The 16,838-nt window shown below is 49.5% G+C and overlaps 1 protein-coding gene across 2 annotated transcripts in view; it reads right to left on the bottom strand.

Annotated features, from left to right (window-relative positions):
• Positions 1-16,372, bottom strand: part of aadat (aminoadipate aminotransferase) — a 51,615-nt gene extending 35,243 nt beyond the window's left edge. Inside the window, exons 1-2 of one of the 2 annotated variants that reach the window (XM_042342753.1) lie at positions 16,347-16,372; positions 892-963 (exon numbers count right to left, since the gene is read on the bottom strand). In XM_042342753.1, the coding sequence (XP_042198687.1) occupies positions 892-958 (67 nt within the window). In that variant the 5' untranslated portion in view covers positions 959-963; positions 16,347-16,372. Of the gene's footprint in view, positions 1-891; positions 964-2,810; positions 2,958-16,346 lie in introns of those variants that run through there. The other variant, XM_042342751.1, reaches the window with a different exon arrangement.
• Between the last annotated feature and the right edge of the window lie 466 nt (positions 16,373-16,838).

Genomic DNA, 16,838 nt, shown 5'->3' with positions numbered 1-16,838 from the left:
CTGATGTAAACAATTTAACACACTAACTGAAACTTTTACTTCATTGAAGTCCTGTAGCTCAGCGTTAGAGCACTCACCTGGCAAGTGAGAGACCTGGGTTTGATTCCCGGCAGGGCAAAAGTTTTCTGATTTTACTGTGAGGTGTAGTGACTGTCTATTAGTAGGCGAATGCGGCAGCCAATTTGCACACGGTAATGTCCGAGAAACAGCCATGAAATGGATTACCATTTTTTAAAAACTTGGTCCATGACATTGTGAAAGATGCCCTTCTCATTTCAAACAGTGACATGGGATCTTTAACGTCCACCTGAACAGGCTGACAGGACCTCGGTTTAACATCTTATGTGAAGGACAACATATCAAACAATAATAATCCTTACATTTGATATAGCGCCTTATCACGTCATTGAGACGTCTCAAAGTGCTTCACAGAATACATTGTAAAGAGAACTGACTGTGTATTTTGGGGGCGATATGCAATGCAGCATGCCCAAAGCAGTGCACCAGAGTGTCAGCCTACACAATGGGATTTCAAAGTCTGGTGTACAGTATCAACCCAGAGCCTTCAGAACCAACTGAATCAGGTTGGCACTGTTGTACACTTATAAAACAAAAACAATAATAAATTGGTCATTTTCAATCCACGACTGTTTGTGGGACATTGCTGTGCGCAATTTGCTGCCGCGTTCGCCCACAAATATACAGTCAATTCACTTTACAGTGTATTCTGTGAAGCGCTTTGGGACGTCCTCCCGACGTGAAAAGCGCTATATCAAATGCAAGGATTATTAAAAGACAGATGGGGATTACAGGTACTTCCGTATCTTAATTCATAAACAGCATTATTTTAATCAGGTTTTATTCACATTGAAGATTTGTGCTGTTACTTACACAGTTCTCTTATTGGAGATGGTAACCTTGCTGCACTTATTACGTTGATGAATCTGGAATAATTCATGATGCCTGCAATAAAGAATAACATATGATAATTGATATCGAAATGCATCACCTCCTTTAATGAATGTAAAGATAATCTGACCAGGACCACTTTCTTCCACCTCTGCCACATTGCCCGCCTGACTGTACCTTACCCCAAATGCAGCCAAAACTCTCTTGCATGCGTTTATCACCTCCCGCCTGGATTATTCAAACACACTCCTCGCTAATCTTCCCAGCTCCACTATTCACAAGATCCAGCTCATTAAAAACTCTGCTGCCCGCATACTGACCCGGACCAAACTCTGTACCCACATCTCATCAGTTCTGGCTCCCCATCACCGAATGCCGGTGCCGTTTCTGTTGCAGCTGTGTAGGAAGGTGAGGTGTAACTAGATGGTCTTTTTTTGCAGATGTAAATCAAGGAAACACTTAGTATGATAACTCGATGACCTTGTGGTTATGGAGGGTTACGAATGTAGTATTGTAAAAGTGACAAATGACATTTTGTCCATCTGCAACCGGGGCTCCCTCTGCCTCCTCGTCCCCCATGACCTCTCTGCTGCCTTCGATACCATTGACCACTCTATCCTCTTCCACCGCCTCCTCTCACCTCAATCTTCACGGTTCAGTCCATGACTGGTTCAGATCATCTCTCTCATACCATCTCCACCAAACGGCTTCTCCTCCAGCCCTCGCTCTATCTCGTGTGGCGTTCCTCAGGGCTCTGTCCTTGGTCCCTTCCTTTTTGATATCTATAGCCCCCTCGTGCATCCAAGGCTGCACTCTCAACCTCTCAAACCCAGTCAGGAACCTCGGGGTTCTGTTCGACCCTGAGCTCTCTTTTCTCCCTCATATCAGCGCCACAACTGGCACTGCCTTCCATCACCTCCGGAACATCGCCAGACTACGGCACTACCTCACCCCTCACGCTGCTGAAACTCTGGTCCATGCCTTTGTCACCTCAAGGCTGGACTATGGGAACTCTCTCCTCGCCGGCCTTCCCGGCACCTCCCTCCACAAGCTGCAGGTCATTCAGAACGCTGCAGCTCGTGTACTGTCCCGCACCAGGCTTCGGGACCACATCACTCCCACCCTCGCTCGCCTCCACTGGCTCCCCATCCCCCAGAGGATCGAATTCAAGATCCTCATCCTCACCTACAAGGCCATTCATGGCCTCGCTCCCTCCTACCTCTCCGACCTACTATCCCCCTATCTACCTGCCCGTACCCTCCGTTCCTCTGGCTCTGGTCTGCTCCACATCCCCCGCCCCAACCCCCCTACCATCGGTGGCCGGGCCTTCAGCCTCTCAGCCCCGAGGCTCTGGAACTCTATCCCCCAGTGCCTTCGCCGCCTCCTCCCTTTCCTCCTTCAAGGCCGGTCTCAAGACCTTTCTCTTTGACCGAGCCTTCAGCTCCCCTCTCGACTCTCTACCCCCTCCTCGCTCCCTCCCTTCCCTCCCCTCACCCTGACCATTTCCCCCCAATGCTCGGGTCCTGACCCAACTGTACAGCGCCTTGGGACGTCCTCCTGACGTGAAAGGCGCTCAATAAATGGAATCTTGTTGTTGCTGTTGTTGTTGTGGTGACATCATCCGCAGACATGGGGTCAACTTCCACATGTGTGCGGATGACACCCAACTCTACCTCTCTGCCTCCCCCCTGGACTCCAGGACCACCGCCGTCCTGACAGTGTGTCTGTCAGACATCAAGTTGGTAACTGTGGCAGGTTTTGGGGATGGTCTGGTTGCCGGGGGTCTCAGCACCAGCTCTCTGCTGGTCCAGCCCTGGGCCCCTCCCTGTGCACAAACCGCAGCCCAGGAGCGGCTGCACCCCGCAGGCGGCCCTCCCCTCCCCTCCCCTCCGCCCTCTCACCGGCCACAGCTTTCCTCTCTGCTCCACCAGACGTCCGTCAGCGAACAGCGGCTCCCAGCGCAGCGGCTGCGGGGTGTGCAGTCACAGTAACCCGCTGCTGGTCAGAGACTTGGCCACCGGCCACCAGTCACCAGTCACCAGCCGCCACTGGTCGTCACAGGTCACCAGCAGTCACCAGCAGCCAATGTTCACAGCTCAGTGAGTACTCGCTATCCCCGGCGCTGAGTGAGCACTGGGATCTGCTGCTATATATACACATGAGCTCTGATCTCCTGACACGTCACCGCTCCTCACACACACACACACACACTGGGGACCTGGGGAAGGACAGCCCCGCCCCCCACAGCCCCGCCCACACACAGCCCCGCCCCCACAGAGCCCCGCCCCGCCCCCACACAGCCCCGCCCACACACAGCCCCGCCCCCACCCCGCCCCACACAGCCCCGCCCCACACCCGCCCCCCCCCCCGCCCCCACACAGCCCCGCCCCACACAGCCCCGCCCCCGCCCCGCCCCCACACAGCCCCACCCCCACACAGCCCCCCCACACAGCCCGCCCCCCCACAGCCCCGCCCCCCACAGCCCCGCCCCCACCAGCCCCGCCCCCACACAGCCCCGCCCCCACACAGCCCCGCCCCACACAGCCCCGCCCCACACAGCCCCGACCCCCCACAGCCCCGCCCCCCCACAGCCCCCCCCACACCCCGCCCCCCCACCCCGCCCACACACAGCCCGCCCCACAGAGCCCCGCCCCGCCCCCCACAGCCCCGCCACACACAGCCCCGCCCCCACCCCGGCCCCCACAGCCCCGACCCCCACAGCCCCGCCCCCCACAGCCCCGCCCCCCCACAGCCCCGCCCACACACAGCCCCGCCCCGCCCCGCCCCACACAGCCCCACCCCACACAGCCCCCCCCCCACAGCCCGCCCCCCACAGCCCCGCCCCCACAGCCCCGCCCCCCCACAGCCCCGCCCCCACACAGCCCCGCCCCCCACACAGCCCCGCCCCCACACACAGCCCCCGCCCCCACACAGCCCCGCCCCCACACAGCCCCGCCCCCCCCACAGCCCCGCCCCCCACAGCCCCGCCCCCACACAGCCCCGCCCCCCCCACAGCCCCGCCCACACACAGCCCCGCCCCCACAAGCCCCGCCCCGCCCCCACACAGCCCCGCCCCCCACACAGCCCGCCCCCACCCCGGCCCCATCACAGCCCCCGCCCCCCCACAGCCCCGCCCACACACAGCCCCCGCCCCACACAGCCCCGCCCCCACACAGCCCCGCCCCCACACCCGCCCCCACAGCCCCGCCCCCCAACAGCCCCCACCCCACACAGCCCCCGCCCCACACAGCCCCCCCCACACAGCCCCGCCCCCACACAGCCCCGCCCCCACACCCGCCCCCCACAGCCCCCCCCCCCCACAGCCCCGCCCCCACACAGCCCCGCCCCCACACAGCCCCGCCCCCACACAGCCCCGCCCCACCCCCCCCCCACACAGCCCCGCCCCCACACACCCCGCCCCCACACAGCCCCGCCCCACACAGCCCCGCCCCACACAGCCCCCGCCCCCACACAGCCCCGCCCCCACACAGCCCCGCCCCCCACACACCCCGCCCCCACACAGCCCCGCCCCCACACAGCCCCGCCCCCACACAGCCCCGCCCCCACACAGCCCGCCCCCACACAGCCCCGCCCCCACACAGCCCCGCCCCCACACAGCCCCGCCCCCACACAGCCCCGCCCCCACACAGCCCCGCCCCCACACAGCCCCGCCCCCACACAGCCCCGCCCCCACACAGCCCCGCCCCCACACAGCCCCGCCCCCACACAGCCCCGCCCCACACAGCCCCCCCACACCAGCCCGCCCCCACACAGCCCCGCCCCCCCACAGCCCCGCCCCCCCCCCCGCCCCCCACAGCCCCGCCCCCACACAGCCCCGCCCACACACAGCCCCGCCCACACACAGCCCCGCCCCCACACAGCCCCGCCCCCACACAGCCCCGCCCACACACAGCCCCGCCCACACACAGCCCGCCCACACACAGGCCCGCCCCCACACAGGCCCGCCCCCACACAGCCCCGCCCCAGCATATGGAAACCATATACCAATGAAAGTGAAATGATTTTGCATACATACACACACCAATAAATCCATACATACACACACCAATAAATACATACATACACACATACACACATAGACACGCAAATAAATACACACACACATACATACACACATACACACATACATAAATGCATACATACACACATATATATACATACACATACACACATACATACATATACAGACTTCTTGAAGAAATGTTTTAAAAGTAATACAATAGAAACAAATTACACACGTATAGCGCCCTTCAAGTCGGAAAGACGTTCCAAGGTGCTGAACAGTCAGGGTTTTTTGGACCTGAGCTGGGAGTTGGGTCAGGAAAGATGGAGGCCAAGGGGGATGGGGGTGGGAGGGTGGCTGAAGGCACAGGTCAAAGAGCAAGGTCTTTAGACAGGAATTGAAGGAGGCAAGAGAGAGGGTGAGGATTGCAGGATAGAGTTCCAGCGTGTAGGGGCAGAGATGCTGAATGCCCGACCACCCATGGTAGGGCAGGAAGTGTGACCTGAAGTGGGCTGGTGTCCACCGAGCGGAAGGAGTGGACAGGCTGAACTGGGGTTAGGACATTGGGGGCGGTGGAACGGGTCACAACACGAATGTAGGGTTTGAAGGATAGCTGGGGGTCGAAATGGACACCGAGGTTTTGTATTGGCTCTGTGAGGTGACGACTGCAGCCATGAGTGGTGATAGTGTCAGCAGCTGAGGTGAGGAGGCGCTGCCAGGAGCCAAGCAGGAGGGCCTCGGTCTTGCCAACATTGAGCTGGAGGAAGTTGGCTCTCGGCCAGACAATTAGCCAGGACATCAACGGTCCTGGAGTCGAGGGTGGAGGCAGCGAGATAGAGTTGGGTGTCATCATTAATTCAGCACCCTACCACGTCATTGAGATGTCTCAAGGCGCTTCACAGAGTATATTATGAAATAGATTGACTGTGTATTTTGTGGGTGAAAATACAACAACAAGATTACATTTGTATAGCGCCTTTCATGTTGGGAGGACGTCCCACGGCACTGAACAGTGTACAGCATTTCAGACCTGAGCTGGGGTTGGGAGGTGGGGGGGGGATGGAGGGGAGGGGAAGGGGGGTGGCAGATAGCATGGTCGAAGAGGAGGGTTTTGAGGAGGGACTTGAAGGAGGCTAAGGAGGGGGCGAGGTGGAGTGACTGGGGGATGGAATTCCAGAGGTTGGGGGCAGAGTGGCTGAAGGCTCTCCCACCAATGGTGGGGCGGGTGGGTCGGGGGACATGGAGCAGGTCAGAGCCGGCTGAGCGGAGGGAATGGCTGGTTGGTAGGGCGTTAGAAGGTCACTGAGGTAGGGTGGGGCGAGGCAATGGAGGGCTTTGTATGTGAGGACCAGGATCTTGAACTGGATTCTCTGAAGGATAGGGAGCCAATGGAGTCAGGTGAGAATGGGGGAGATGGGGTCATGGAGTTTGGTGCAGGAGAGGACACGGGCTGCAGAGTTCTGGATTATCTGCAGTCTGTGGAGGGAGGAGTTGGGAAGGCCAACAAGCAGGGCATTTGCATAGTCGCTATATCCCGGGATGCGTTACTGTGAAGTGCTCTGAGACGTCGTCCGGCGTGGAGGGCGTATATAAATCCAAGTTATTGTTGTTGAGCCTGGAGATGATGAAGGCATGAACAAGAGTTTCAGCGGCCTGAGGGATGAGATAGTGGCGGAGTTGGACGATGCTACAGAGGTGAGGGAAGGCAGAGCGGATCATGGCTTGGATGTGGGGAAGAAAAGACAGGTGAGGGTCGAACAAGACACCTGGGTTCCTGACTGGCGGTGAGTTGTACTGTGCAACCATGGAGGTTGATGCTGCCAGAGCCTGAGGTGCTGAGGTGCTGGCGCGCGCCGATCAGGAGAGCCTCAGTCTTGTTCACATTCAACTGTAGGAAATTTGCCCTCATCCAGGACTTGATGTCCGACAGACAGTCTGTCAGGACAGCAGTGGTCCTGGAGTTGATGGTGGAGGCAGAAAGACAGAGTTGGGTGTCATCCGCATACATATGGAAGTTGACCTCATGTCTGCGGATGATGTCACCAAGGGGGAGCATGTAGGTATTAAAGAGGAGAGGGCCAAGGACAGAGCCTTGGGGGATGCCAGGCGTGACAGTGCGGGGCCTGGAGGAGAAACCGTTAGAGGCAACGAAGTGGAGACTGTGAGAGAGATAGGAATCGAACCAGGCAAAGGCAAGTCCATGAAGATTGAGCAAAGCGGAGAGGCGGTGTATGAGGATGGATTCTGAACATCTGTGATCAGGGCTCCCTTTGCCTCCTTGTCCTCCTCGACCTCTCTGCCGCCTCTCTGCCGCCTGTATCGAAGGCGGCAGAGAGGTCGAGGAGGACAAGGAGGCAGAGGGAGCCCTGATCACAGATGTTCAGAATGTCATTAGTGACTTTGACCAGGGCTGTTTCCTGGGGTTCAAAGAGGTTCAAAATAAAGAACACAGACGAAGCTAAGCCGCGGCAACAACAACAAAATTACATCATTAAAGTGCCTTTCCCGTCAGTAGGATGTCCCAGTGATTATAAATTATACATTTATATTTATTATAAAGATGCCTAAATGAAAATCAAACCTTTCAAGGATAAGTAAAAATGCTAGACATAAGAGAGAATGCCCATTAAATGAAACTGAGGAACAAAGTCTTCCACAAAAGTCCTCCCAGCTGAGTACAGATAAAGATAAAATGTCTCTCTGTGTGTCATTGTACATTCCATATTGAATCCCTTGGTTGCAAGCATAGACAGGTGCAGCTAGTACATATTAAACGTACATTTGATTAGAAAAGACAGGTCTACAACATCATTATTATCTTAAGAGCTGGGCATTTATATGATCTTAAACTGTATCCTCTGTGTGATGGGAAGCCAGTGGAGTCGGGCGAGGATGGGGGTGATAGGGTCTTGGAGCCTAGTGCAGGAGAGGACACGGGCTGCAGAGTTCTGGATAATCTGCAGCCTATGAAGGTAGGAGTTGGGGAGGCTGACAAAGGAGTTTGCATAGTCAAGCCTTGATGTAATGAAGGCATGTATGAGGGTCTTGGTGGCCTGCGGTATGAGACAGTGGCAGAACTGAGTGATGTTGCAGAGGTGGGGGAAGGCAGAGCGGATCATGGCACAGATGTGGAATACAAAGGATAGTTGAGGGTCAAACAAGATCCCAAGGTTCTGGACTGGCTCAGTGAGGTGGAATGTGCAACCATGGATGGTGATGCTGTCAGCGCCTGAGGTGTGAAGGCGCTGACGGGACCCAATCAGAAGAGCCTCGGTCTTGTTGATGTTCAACTGTAGAAAGTTAGCTGTCATCCAGGACTTGATGTTTGACAGATATTCTGTCAGGAGAGCAGTGGTCCTGGAGTCAAGGGTGGAGGCAGTGAGATTCAACCTTATCAGTTTTGCCCACAAAATATACAGTCAATTCACTTTACAGTATATTCTGTGAAGCGCTTTGAGACGTCTCGAAGATGTATACCAAATGCAAAGAGTATTGTTATTATTGTTAGTGTTCCAAACAAGAGAAATAAGGGAAACAGGAGAAGTTCATTTACTATTGTCAGAACAGTGACTTGCTATATGTGAACACAATACTACAATATTGTCTATTGTAACCATGTTTATTGAATCAATGTGAAATTATGCCTTTCTGCCTTTAAAAATAAATGATCTATGAAGCATAAAGTACTGTAAAAGTGTCATGGGTCACTGACTTTATATTTAATTGTAACAGGATAAACTGGTCTTTTCTGGCCACACCTTATGCCACAGGCTTCAACCGAGTGATTAATTCCACTGCTGGCTACCCGTTTTAACCCAAAAGACCTAATAACTACTTTAACTCCAATCTTGCTCTTTTCCCCCTTTATAAACGCACATCTTTCAATCTGTGTCAGCTTTTTCAGATGGTAATACTCAGTCAGCCTCTCAGTCAGAAGTTTGCGATTTAATACCCCACATCAGACCTTGAACTCTGTCTATATTGCAGTGTCAGACATTCCTATGTAATGTTGGACATGCTGTCCTTCGGAGCAGATGTTAAACCTATGCCCAGTTTGTATGTTCAGGTGGCCGTTAAAGATCCCATGGCACTGTCCCAACTATCCACAAGATAAAGTTGGTCATTCACTTCATGACTGTTTGAAGTGCATTGATTGTTATGCACAAATTAGCAGCTGTATTGGCTTACAAATACAAAATCTATGTGAAAGGTACTTTGAGCTCTCTCGACAATAAGCTGCTGTATAAAATGCAAGGATTGTTATAACTTGGTCTTACATTTACATGTTTTTTATTCTTATATAATGTATTTTTGTTTCGTCCACATTTTCTTTGCTACACCACTTTTATAAACCTTTATGTTCTCATACATTTATGTAACTCATTTTGTTGAGCTGGAAGGGTAAGGGTATGAAATGTGGCCACCTTATGGAAATGTGCAGATTTACATACCACATGCAGAATGTTTTGAGATGCCTCAACGACGTAATAAGGTGTTATATCAAATGCAAGGATTATTATTAATATTAATTCATTTTCTTTATGAGATAATAATAATCCTCATATTTGACATAGAGCCTCATCATGTCATTGAAACGTCTCAAAGCACTTTAAAGAATATATTGTAAAGTAATAATAATAATAATCCTTGCATTTGATATAGCACCTTATTACATCGTTGAGGCGTTTCAAAGCGCTTCATAGAATATAGTGTAAAGTGGATTGACTGTATTTTGTGGGCAAATTGTTGCAGCCAATCGCACACAGTAGTGTCCCACAAACAGTCATGGATTGAGTGACCAAATTGTTTTTTTGGAGGGACTATTACCCAAGTAAAGTGATCTGCCAATTGACTAACAACTGGATTCCTACTTACTGCTAGGTAAACAGGCATCTGAAATAAGAAAACTTGCCTTGGGTTTCATCCAGCCTGGGAGTTGATCCCTGGTACTCTCGCTTGCGAGGCAAGAAAGATTGCATTATCAATGTTATACTTACCTTCGCCCCCCACTCCTGGGAGACACTGGCATCTAAAGATGTGGGGTGAACAAGCGTTTGTAATGTGACTATCTGTAAAAGCAACCTTATAGAGTCACCCCCTCTCTCCTAAATCTAGCAGCAGGCTCCCCAGAGACCTGGTGTGAGTGGGTCACTCAATGGGTGGTTGGGAGGGGAGGAATTCCACAGGTCACCCTGGCTTCACAGGGCCTTCTAGTTGATGGGGGTCTTCGTCACCTTCTCCAGCAACTCATTGGTTTGGGAGAAATGTCTGCAGCTGAGGAAGCCTCTGTGCACGGAGAGGGGGAAAGGGTGGGCTGTCTGGAGCACATGGTGTCGTTTCCGGTCGATGGAGCCCCCCCACTTCCTTTAGGCTAATGCCCCCCACAGCATGAAGACCTTGAAGAAGCTTGTGCAGATTGCAGTTCAGACAAGCCACCACCGCACTCCTTGTGCAAGTTCGCCTGATGTGCTCACACCGTCAGCGATGATCACAACAGCAACAACTTGGAGTTATATAGCGCCCTCCACTCCGGACGGCATCTCAGAGCGCTTTGTAAGCGCTCTTTGTAAGCACAAAATAAGTTCAGATGAAAAAGGCTCTTTGCCCCTTTTGATCTCATACTTCCAGAACCTCATTGTTCTCCTACCACACTGTCAAGATGTTTTTTTAAAATGAATCCAGTGTCTTAGCCTCATCAACACTTCCTGGCGACCTAATCCAGTCATTAACCACCCTCTGGGTAAACAAAAACTGCTGTTTGTCCTGAAGTTCTCCTTACAACTCTAAAACATTTGTCCTCTCGTATTGTCTTGCTGTATCCAACAGTATAATTCAGTTGATACTTAAACTAATAGTTAAATATGTATCCTCTCCGTCATCAGTTCAAATGCAAATAAAAGTCCAAGACAACTAGCATTGGATAGGTTACTGCACTGAATATTTCAAGCCAAAAAGTTAGTTTTTGAACAAGTTGCTTTATTGTACTTAAAAACAATTTACATTTATATAGAATGTATCATATTGAGAGGACGTCTCAAAGCACATCACACAACTGACTAGTAGGAAAAACACAACATCAAAGCTTGTTTCATTTATCATTTAATTAATCATTTAATAAACTTTCACATAACAAGGCAGGTAACTGAAATGCGGGTGTGATTTAAGTGTTTTCTGTATTAATAACAATACTCCTTACATTTGATTTAGGATCTTTCACAGCAGGAAAATGTCTCAACTGACTTCACAGGATTCACTGTAAAGGATTTATTTTTAGACAAAATGCTGCAGCAATTTGTGAACAGCAATGTCCCAGAAACAATCATGGAGTCAGTGACCTTATTTATCAGGGGACTGTTGAACAGGAAAGTTAAGCCAGCCTGACACTGGTTTGATCAAATAGTACAGATATATACAAAATTATATTTGTATAGGGCCTTCCATGTTGGGATGATGTCCCAAGGAGCTGGACAATCAGGGATTTGGGCCCGAACAGGGAGATTGGGATCAGGGAGGGTGGAGGGAGGGAAGGTAGGATGGTAGCCTAGGACGCGGTCGAAGAGGACGATCTTGAGATATGCCTTGAATGGCAAGGGAGAGAGCGAGGCAAAGGGAATATGAGATAGAGTTCCAAAGGGTGGGGGCAGAGAGACTGTCGATGGATGGTTGGGAGGGCCGGGCAGGTGATTTGGAGCAGGTTGGAGCCTGCTGAGCGGAGGGAGCAGACAGGTTGATATGGGGTCAGCAGGCCACAGAGGTAGGAAGGGGCAAGGCTGTGGAGGACCTTGAAGGTGAGGACGAGGATTTTGAACTCTATCCTCTGGGGCATGGGGAGCCAGTGGTTGGGGATGATAGGGTCCCAGAGCCTGGAACTTGAAAAAAGCCATGTGTGTACTCAACACTCAACTACAAGCATTTTGCCATGATTTTGTAATTCTGTAGATGCATTCAATAGGAACCTGGACCTTCACATGAGGGAAAGGGGAAACAAAGGGTATGGAAATGAGCAGAGTATAAGCACTGACACAGACTAGTTGGGCTGAGTGGTCTGTTTTGCCTGTCTCAATGTCCTACAATCAGCCATGAAATAAATGATCAATTTTATTTAGGGGATTGTTGGTTAGGACACGAGGAGAACATCAAATAGTCCCCAAATAGATGGACAGGACAGAAATTTGGTTTAACATCTCATTTAAAGGATGAAATAATTCCTTTGCATTTCAGAACTTCCAAGAACTTGGCAAATTCTTAAATTCAGTCTTAATTTTGAAGTGTTTGCAGGATTTTTTAGAAAATTTGTAAAGTTTTTGAGACATTTTATATCAAATACAAGAATTATTTTTATATTATTATTGCACTGGTTGATATTAAATTGTAAGGAAATTGATGTTGATTTTTCAGTGAGGTATAATTGCAGTTTTGGATTTCAGTGGCATTTAAATTTTTTTTCTGTTACTTTACACAGAAATTATCAGTGCAACACTTCATGTCTATACAATTGACACTTTTGTTTTTATTAAATCAGTCTTTTTAGTAATTCCACTTTCCAGCTCTTTCCCCATATCCCTTTTGAGATTTTTTTAAAAAAAGCAATAGACTTTTAAGAATGGAAAGAACATAAGCAAGTTCTCCTTGGTGCTAAATTAACTCCAAGAGGATGTGCTTGGCAATAGATATTTGGAATTGAATTAGTTCTATGCGGCAGTCTCAATAGTCGGTAGATAAATATTTGTTAGTTCAGGGTATTAAGGGATATGGGGCAAGACTGGTAATTGGACTGAGGTATAGATCAGCTATGATCCTATAAAGTGGCGGAATAGGCTCGAGGGGCTGAATAGCTTACTCCTGTTTCTATGTCTATGTATCCTGAGCCAGTCCGCAGGAGTCCAGGGCATTGCTGATAACAGACCAGCCAGACTAGCTATTGGCAAGACTTGGAGGAACAGACCAGTTACTGTCCCACTTGGCTCCCCTTAACCCTCCAAGCAGCTAAATGGGACATTTCCCGAGACCTTCCATGATTGGCTCCAGAGCATCTCCGTGTTTGGCTCCCGAGGGCTCCCCATGAATCATTATTTTACATCACAAGCCTGATGCTTTTCAGGAAACCAGTCTGCTGCTATCCGCAAGAGAAAGCTCTAATGGGTCAGGTGGTCCTAGCTGGTCAAGCAGCGGCAAGTTATGTGGCTTTAGCAGGTAAAACTCCAACAATACCCTAACACACACTGGGGGCCACAAGCCTTATCTCTTCCATTGCAAACCCATCGGAAAGTAAAACAGCAGCAACTTTACGGTAAAATAACGTGCTGTAAAGCTGTAAAGTGCTCTGGGATGCTACCCCACGTGAAGGGCGCTATATAAATGCAAGTCGTTGTTTTTGTTGTAAAGTGCCACAAAGTCCCTATGATGTCCCTAATTCACAAAAAATCCCTATGATTTTTCTGCTAGGTTGCTTGCAGCAGCACCTGGGAGATTAATGTTTAATTCCTGGAAATTCCAGGACAATCAGCTGGATATAGTTGGCAACCCTACATCCAGCTGAGCAAACATTTCGCTTGAGAAGCACATTTGTTTTGAATTGCTTAATCCCTCCTACTGACCTAACCTCATATCCCTCACTATTTTTTCTCTTAAAATCGGTGGTAAACCGCAATTGGAGACTATGGAGAAAAAGCCTCCCCCATTTGAGGAGTCCTGTAGCTTAGTGGTTAGAGCACTTGCCTTGCAAGTGAGAGATCTGGGTTCTATTCCTGGCAGGGTGAAACCATTGGCAATTTTCCTTACTCCACATGCCCGATAATAATCCCTCAAGAAAAAAAAACAATAATAAAAAGTGGTCACTTCAATCCATGATGTTTGTGGGACACTGATGTGTGCAATTGACTGTGCGTTTCGTCCACAAATATACAGTCAATTCACTTTACAGTATATTCTGTGAAGCGCTTTGAGACATCTAGAAGACGTGAAAAGCCCTATATCAAATGCAAGGATTACTATTATTATTATTAGATTTCTAATTCACTATAGTGTGAAGTCCCAACTCCTTCCAACTTGATAGCCAAAAGAATTGGACGTCCAGTTGTGTGTAGTAGCTAGGCGTGTGGGTGTGAACAAGTTGAGCAACATGCTCAATTATGATTACATTGTGCTCTTAGAAATCCTGCATGATTGCACACAACTTTGTATGTGAGCAAAACCTTTTTGTTATTGGCAGGCACCGGGCCAACAATATTACTATTGCATTGTTTTTTGGTCAGCCGGGTGTCTGACACATGCAGAAACCCATCATGATGCTTAAGAATATGCAAACCAAGATGAGAGTTCCATCCCTCCCACCTAGTCATGGAAATCTCAGAGACAGATTGTGGAATGGAATGCACACTCTCTCCCTGGAGGGATGCATCCTAATTACTTAATTCTGGAAAGTATTAGGTGCAGATTGGCAAGAGCGAAGGCTTGGGGACCTCAGAGTGTGCGATGCTGCTAGAGTCTAACCAGCTAAACTGCATAGCTTACCATTGATATTGCTGTCCGGTAAGCTTTCCCGCTGCTTATCCAACCAGGACCAACCTACCCATTAGGGCTTTGACTTGCAGGGTTAACAGGAGCTAGGTTAATCAAAGAAAGAGATTGAATGGATGGAGAGAGAAAAAATCTTAGAGAAAAAGAGTTTGTAGAGAGACTCCGAGACGGAGAGAGACAGAGAGGAATACAACAGTAGAGACCAGCCTCAGAGCATGAAACAGAATTGTTTTTAGCCTCTTCCCTTATTCAAGCCAGGAGCTGTTCCTGCTGTAGAAACTCACCTATTTGATACTTTATTTCATTTAGACTATCTGCTTCAATGGAATTTTTGGCAGATTATTCAACAGGTATTTATCATTTGTGCAGAAAAGCTCTGCCTGACTTCCTCATTGCCTAAAGTCAGGGACCATGTGTCCCTCAGCCAAATTGTGAGTTCTTGAAATAACATTGCAGTGATAAAAGTTAGACAATGTGCTTATGACTGAGAAGTCAAAAGCTTAAAAATGGTTATGGCTCAGGAGAAATGCACTAAAAGCTCAACGACTTGAAACAGTCTTGATTTAAAGAAAGTTTACATCTTAATTATTGTTCGACTCAAGAATATTTACAAAGATTTACAAACAAGGTACAGCAGAGAAGTAGGCCTAATCAGTCCATACTGGTGTTTCTACTACATCTATATTACCTGATTCAACCACCGCTTCAGGCAGTGAGTTCCACAATCTCACTAACGTGAAGAAGTTCTTCCTATATTCTCTTTTATATTCCCTGGTCACCATCTCATACTATTTAGAATGTGGGAATTGCTGAAATAGACAAAACGTTTTACAGAGCACGTGTGAAAGCTGGTTTCATTAGATGGCAGTATTGCTGCATTAATATTGATATATCAAATCCCTTCCTCCCCAGTTTGTTATATGGAGTCAACATTGTTGCAAACATCAAACTTGAATTATTCTGAAGTGCAAAGATTCAAACACCGTTTATCCGCTACAGTAGCTATTTTGCTTTCAGTTTTGGCTATAAATATCAATTACAGCCACCTTGCCACCATTCCGTGCCAAATGTTTGCTTCTGACCTTTGCGTTCTTGTTACAGCAATGCTGTTGGAACATTTTATCCCAAATGAGTACATTAATCAGGACCTTGCATTAGTATTCATTTTAGGGTTTACCCATCAACTTTTACAACTCAAATTACTGTAGTCATTGAGGTCTGCTTATTGAGATGCAAACTGCAAATGTGATTTAAAGCAGAGAAATGATAAGCTTTGAGCAAATACATTGCTTCCGAAGGGCTGTACAAAGCTGCAGGCAAAGCCAAAGATGACAGCTTAAGAGGGAAATGCATTTTGCAGCAGTTTATCAACCCGTTAGTTTCTAGAGCCTTGCGAGTGAGCAAGATGAACCATAGATATATGAATGTCCTCGCTTTTCATATAGTGCATATGTCTCACAGTCAATCAAGTAGTAAATGATCAATGTGAGTAGTTATATATTTTTATCCATGGAGGCAAGCTATATGGTTTTAGCTGGTTAGACTCCTCAGTACCCCAATCCTCGGGTCCCCAAGCCTTGGGCCTTGCCAACCTGTGCCTAATACTTTCCGGAATTATGTAAGCAGGATGTGTCCCTCCAGGGAGAGTGCACATTCCATTCCGACAATCTATCACTGGCATTTCCACATGTAGGTGGGATGCAGGGAAATCACTACCATCCATAAAATCCAGATCATTCAAAACTCTGCTGCCCGCATTCTCACCCGCACCAAACTCCGCTCCCCGATCACTCCAGTCCTTGCCAGACTGCACTGGCTGCCTATCCCAGAGAGGATCGACTTCAAGATCCTCACCCTCGTATTCAAGTCCCTGCACTCCTCTGCACCCCCTTACCTCTCTGACCTCCTCTCTCCTCAAAACAGTACCCGTTGCCTTCGTTCCTCCGGGTCTGGCCTCCTCCTTGTCCCCTAAATCCTACGCTCCACCATCGGCGGCCGTGCCTTCAGCCACTATGCCCCGAGGCTCTGGAATTCCCTTCCTCACTCCCCTTGCTTCGCTCCCTCTCTTCTTATTTTCAGGTCTCTGCTGAAGACCTTTCTTTTCGACCTTGCCTTTGGTCACCTTACTCCCCTCCCCTTGGCTCGGCTCCGGGATCCGTTACTGTAAAGTGCTCTGAGATGCCGCCCGGTGTGGAGGGCGCTGTATAAATCCAAGTTGTTGTTGTTGTTGTAGATAAAGGACAGGATAGTTTATCTTACCGACTGGGACTAGCTAAAATGACTCATTGGTCTTTTTTTAGACCCATAGGTTTCTCTAAGAGGAAGAGAGACCTTTGTGGTTTGTTTGTTGCTTGCTTGAAGGGAAATATAAGCTACAGGAGTTAAT

The sequence above is a fragment of the Callorhinchus milii genome, unplaced genomic scaffold (assembly GCF_018977255.1).
Source record: "Callorhinchus milii isolate IMCB2004 unplaced genomic scaffold, IMCB_Cmil_1.0 Scaffold1, whole genome shotgun sequence".
In the NCBI taxonomy this organism is placed as follows: domain Eukaryota; kingdom Metazoa; phylum Chordata; class Chondrichthyes; order Chimaeriformes; family Callorhinchidae; genus Callorhinchus; species Callorhinchus milii.
Note: the sequence above shows the minus strand (reverse complement) of the source record. Positions and strands in the feature narration are given on the sequence as shown.